This window comes from Molossus molossus, unplaced genomic scaffold, assembly GCF_014108415.1.
Source record: "Molossus molossus isolate mMolMol1 unplaced genomic scaffold, mMolMol1.p scaffold_m16_p_24, whole genome shotgun sequence".
NCBI classification, from domain to species: Eukaryota; Metazoa; Chordata; class Mammalia; order Chiroptera; family Molossidae; genus Molossus; species Molossus molossus.
Window position 1 is genome coordinate 12,835,421 of NW_023425360.1, and position 5,498 is coordinate 12,840,918.

Sequence of the window (5,498 nt, forward strand, 5' to 3'; positions counted from 1 at the left end):
AGGGCTTCTCTTGTGGGTGGCGATCACCCCGCTCCTCCTCGGCACCTGGCCTGGTGGGCCCGAGGGTCCCCACAGCACAGTGGTGGCGCCTTCGATGGAAACGCAGGCTGGGGCACGTCCCTGACGCTGTGCGGTCGGAACCGCGTGTCTGAGCCGCGTGTCTGAGCGGGAGGTTCCGTGAAAGCCCTGAGCCTCAGAAGCACTGGCTTGTCCAGACGCTGGGCAGGGAGGTGGGTGGAGACGCCCCGCGCGGCCACAAGCCTTCCTTCTGGTGGCACCGAGGGCCCTGCGCCAGAGCCTGGGGGGGCTTCTTTCCTTTCCTTTTAAACACGTCCCGTAGGTTTTCCACTCAACTCGGAGGACTGCTGCTTTATGGCTCTGTAATGCGCATGTGGATTCTCCCACGGTTACGGACGCTGGCCTTGGCTCCTGTCGACGAGCCGAGCAGTACCAAGAGTGAGCTAGGAACCGCACGCCAGTGGCATTTGAATCCAAAATAGATCTGTGATTTCCTTCAAATCAAGTAGGCAGGTCACGTGGTGGTTTTTTAGCAAAAGGAAAAGACCGATGTTTCTGTGTGTGTGCCTTTGCCTCAAGGGATCCATGGGGAAGGGTCCACCTTTATCACACTGTACGGCCTCCTCCTGTGGGACATCATCTTCATGGACGGGATACCAGACGTCTTCAGAAATGCCTACCAGGTAACCAGCCACGTTCCGAGGTCCCAGGCGGGTGCTCTTTAGGTGAACAGACACTTCTGCACGTCCGTGGTTCACGCCCACCTGGGCCATGCCTGCAGCCTTTTGTCATGGTGATGACTCCACTGTGAAGTTTGAAACTTGAAGCCGAACTTGCTCTCAGTGTTCCATTAGAAATGCGTGTACCTGCAGCTTCAGCCTTTCTGGAGCACCTGTCGGGCCAGGTGCATGCCAGGTGCCGTCACCGGTGCGCTCACTAGTGCCTACCTGTTCCACTGAGTCCCCCAAAAGCTCCCCCCACATCATTACTCTGAAAACCAGTGTAACGCATTGCTTTTGTGTTAGAGTAGATATTTTTACGTACCTCTTGAGAAAAAGAAATGGGCCAGTTGAACCAGATGGGCCAGTCTCCAAATTTTGCAGGCGTGCAGTCTGATGAATTGGTTCTCGCCAGGCATTTCCGCTGGACTTGTGGACGGACAGTTTCTTCACCAGCAGGGAGCCAGCCATCGAGGCCAGGCTGCAGCTGATCCACGCCGCCCCCGCCGAGCACCTGCGAGCCCGGGTGGCAGCCACGTGGCAGGCTCAGGAAGGCACAGCGGCTTCTGTCGTCAGCTGGGATCGCTTCGCTTCTCTTCAGCAAGCTCAGGTGAAAATCTGCCCGTAGGACATACACTCGGATGTGTATATGTGTTTGCATGCATGCACGCATCTGTGTATCCAAGGATGCATATGTATATGCTGTGTGGTGTACATGTGCGTATATGACGGTATCCCAGCCCAGATGCCACAGTTATCGACAGGAACACGTCAGGCCATACAAGCCCGTTATGCCTTCTCCCGCCTTGGTCGACAGCTTCCCTTTGCCTGCCCTATGGCCCGGCAGTGAGGACGCTCTCCCTGTCCCTGTGGCTGCTGGCCTCTGTCAGTCCCGTTCCACATCTCCCTCCCCTGCTCCCAGGACGCTCCCGCTGGGCAGAAGTGTGATAGGAGACAAAGGAAAACGGACTCAGCAGAGCTGCCCGTGGTTCTGGAGCCCAGCACAGTGGTGCCGGTGGACCACGCCTGTGGGATTCGAGTCTTCCCCGTCTCATGATCACTGGGAGTATTTCTCGGTCGCCAGGGAGTGGCTGATCACCCCTGTATTTTGTGCTCAGGACCTGGTTTCCTGCTTGGGGGGCCCTGTCCTCAGTGGGGTGTGCCGGCGCCTGGCTGCAGACTTTCGACACTGCCGAGGAGGCCTCCCTGACCTGGTGGTGTGGAACTCCCAGAATCATCGCTGCAAGGTCGGCTGAGCCAGAATGGAAAATCCTATTTGTAATTCGATTAGCAACTTCATCCAAGGCCTTGTCTGGCCATTTCTTGCCTGCTTGTTGGCAAGATTGAATCCCTAGAGTCATCCATATTTCATATAAGTCCTTTATGAGATATGTTTCATCCCAGTCTGTGGCTTAATAGTCTGTTTTTAAGAGGAGAAGTTTTAAATGTTGACAGTGGTGTAGTAGGAGGAACTGTTTAAAGGACTAGTGAGAACTACTCTAGCTTATGGGAATGGCCGTTCCATTTCTGTATGATGTTAATATTCGGAAACTGCTCTTCCAGCTGGTGGAAGTCAAGGGCCCCAGTGACCGCCTTTCCCATAAGCAGATGATCTGGCTGGACGAGCTGCAGAAGCTGGGGGCTGACGTCGAGGTCTGCCACGTGGTTGCCGTCGGAGCTAAGAGCAGAGGCCTTACCTAAGAGCCATGGAACTGGGAGCACGTGGTCACACACGGAGCCAACGTTTTCAAAAGCATAAGCGTTTAACTACATTGAATTCTGACTTTGTTACTGCCAGTAATAAACCTGAGCGCGAACTTGGTATTGGCTTGAAAACACTCATTCCACACAGCAGGTGGAGACATCTGTTATTAGACTCGCTGAAAAAGCCCCAACCAACGGGACGGCTCACAGCTTGTATGGAAGCAGCAAGCACAATGTTGCTTTCTTGCTCTGTGATTACCCAAGGGTGTAAGTGGTTGAAATTCTGATTTCTTTGGGAATTAAAAATTAAATTCTTAGGAAGTTCCTTATTCCATCAGTCAATGTTTTCCCTTATTAATCGGGCCTGTCACCAAAGGAGTGAACAGCCTTTATCAAAGGCAACTGTCCCTTTTCATCCTTCTCGGGAACATCCCTAATGACTAGAGAGAATTTTCTAGTCAACAGAATCAATTGAAACAGGGCTGCTCATCACCTGTTGGAAGCCTTAGGCTGGACAAGGTGTGAGGAAGGCCCAGGAGTCAGGGCCTGGGCTCCCAGTCTCCCGAATAGGTCTGGGCCTGTAGAAATGTTACTGACAGCTTTTTATTACAATATGGAATGACAAGTTAGGCCTTAGTGACAGCCCGTTCTGCAGTGCTGTTAGAAATGTCAGATCACTGCTGTTTTCGAAGCAGAAATGCTGAGTGGATCACAACACACAGATAGCTGGAAGGAAATGCCTTCACTTCCCGATCACTATTCTCGTAGAGGATTTCACACGGATCACAACAACCAGCAGTTCCGAGGAGTTTATTTAGCAGTCAGAATGTCCTTCACATTTGTTCCTGTTGAGCAAGACCTGTCTTCCTGCTACTTCAACTCAAGCCATTCAGTTTTAGGCACAAAGGTTTGTTTTCTCTCCTAGTCCAGTTTTAACTGCCTGAGTGACTGCCACAGCAGGCCGACCGCTGAGGGTGTGTTGACTAGTGTTCACCCTCTGTTAGCACAAATTAATATACTTCTCTTAAATAAAGTTAGACGTTTTTGGTTTTAAAATTGGTTTCCATCATAAAATAACAGGAAGACATGGTACATCTCTGATTCAGTACTAGAAAGTCCAGGCGGTCTGGCCCTGGTGCAGGGCTGTGGAACCGAGCGTGAAGCTCTCTGGTACAAACCCCCTAGGCACCGGTCACCACCCCCGTCATATCCCAGAGGTGCCGGGACTTAGGCTGGCACAGCTGTTCTTCATATTATGCACAGTAAGTTGCGGCACAATAATCATGATACAACAACTACCCAGCAAAACAACAAAAAACCACAGCTCACTGCATTTGATTATCATACAAAAATACACGTTTCCTGTTTGAAAACAGTATTAATAGTACCTAATTGTTCTCAAACTTGTAAATCAAAATACTACCAAAGGAGTTGAAATAGATGTGTGAATGGAATAAAATTAGAAATGAATGCACCACCCTCTCTAAATGCATCAAATTTAGAAAATCTGTAATAATTAAAAAAGCAGCTTAGTGAAAAGGGGGTAATTAATTAGCACTCTTCCAATGGCACAACATCGGCTGTGGAGTTTTAGGGGGATCGGACAGTTTTCCAAAGAGGACTATAAAATGTTTAACAGCAACAATGCTATCATATAAACAAAAGAGCCCGTATTTTCTAGGCAACAAGTTGGCAGAAACACTGGTTTTATCCACAAGATGTGTTCTAAGACACCATATAGGAACTTCTGTCCCTTTGAGCCCACAGACGTTACCACACAGTTTTTAAAAGGCAAATAATTCAAGTAGAAACAGCTATTCATTACATGGAAAGGTAGACCCTATTTCTGAGAAAGCTTGTTTTAGAAAAAATAATCTAGACACTGTACTATAGAATCTTTTTAAAACTTAGGTTGGAGTTTAAGATAAAGTGGAGTAACAGCCAAATTTGAAAACATTCGTCTGTTAAGCAGGAAACGGGACCTGTGTGTGGGGCGTTGTGAACGGAGCTCTGACCGCAGCGTGGCCCCGGCTGTGGCGTGCGAACACCGGAGTGCTGGGCCGGGAAGACACCTCCATGTCTCCCACACCGCTGTCAGGGTTGGGGGGAGTGGGGGGGGGGCGGTGTTCTCTTGCTATTTATTAAAAATGGCAGGATTTTGAGGAGACATTTTTATTTCGCTTGTTCTCTCCTCAGCATCTTAAGAACACTGTCTGAGGAGGAGGGACTTCTGTGCAGGTGACCTGACTCATGACCTCATTAGTTATTTAATACCAGAGAAAGTGTCAACAAGTCGATTCGACACCGTTGGAAATATTGAGGGGAAAGCCCTCGTCCTGGGGGTGGGCTCTGCCCCCCACCTGAGGCCTGGACAGACGGATGAAGACGTAGTTTGGGGAACTCCTGCCAATTGGTTAGTGGGAAAAGCCTGTTTCCAATCTGCAGTGGGATTTTAACTCCGTAATTTCAAAAACAAATTATATTTAGCTGTATTATTCATACCTTAATATTAATGTCAAAGGCACTTCTAAGTTGAATTATATTCTCTATAGCAAATGCTTTTAAAGTTAACAGTGCGTAACATTTTAAAGTTAGTCCTAAGAAGTTAAGAGCAAATTCAGGCTTTGAAGACATAGGGATCTAGTCCCGGACAGAGTGACGTGAAGGGAGTCCTGGCGGGGACACGGACCCCTCGGGTGAGTGTGATCGGCACAACAGAAAGCAGAAGCTTCTGGAAAATATGCCGAACACGAATTTCTTCCCTCTCCTGGTGAGCTGCTTTGGGTTGCTCACACGAGGTCACAGTGATAAGAGTGTAGGAATGTCTGCTTGCAAATCACTGAGAAATGGCCCAACGCAGAATGACAGAAAAGGGCATCAAAACCAAAATGTATGGCTATCTTCTAAAAATAGTGAAGGGAGCAGAATTCAACACATTTTTAAACATTAGTGCAAATCTCAACAGTTATTCTTATGTATAAAATTACTAGAGCTTCAAATGCCTAGGTTAGCAAGTTTAGTTCAGAGAAAAAAGTCTCTAGCTCCTTCAAAATGTTC

The 5,498-nt window shown here is 48.7% G+C and overlaps 1 protein-coding gene across 2 annotated transcripts in view; it reads left to right on the plus strand.

The window, feature by feature from the left end:
• FAN1 (FANCD2 and FANCI associated nuclease 1) overlaps nucleotides 1-2,814 on the plus strand; it is a 29,074-nt gene extending 26,260 nt beyond the window's left edge. For both annotated transcript variants that reach the window (XM_036277839.1, XM_036277840.1), the window contains 4 exons: nucleotides 598-701; nucleotides 1,153-1,347; nucleotides 1,856-1,984; nucleotides 2,301-2,814. In XM_036277839.1, the coding sequence (XP_036133732.1) occupies nucleotides 598-701; nucleotides 1,153-1,347; nucleotides 1,856-1,984; nucleotides 2,301-2,438 (566 nt within the window). In that variant the 3' untranslated portion in view covers nucleotides 2,439-2,814. The remainder of the gene's footprint in view (nucleotides 1-597; nucleotides 702-1,152; nucleotides 1,348-1,855; nucleotides 1,985-2,300) is intronic.
• The last annotated feature ends 2,684 nt before the right edge of the window (nucleotides 2,815-5,498 follow it).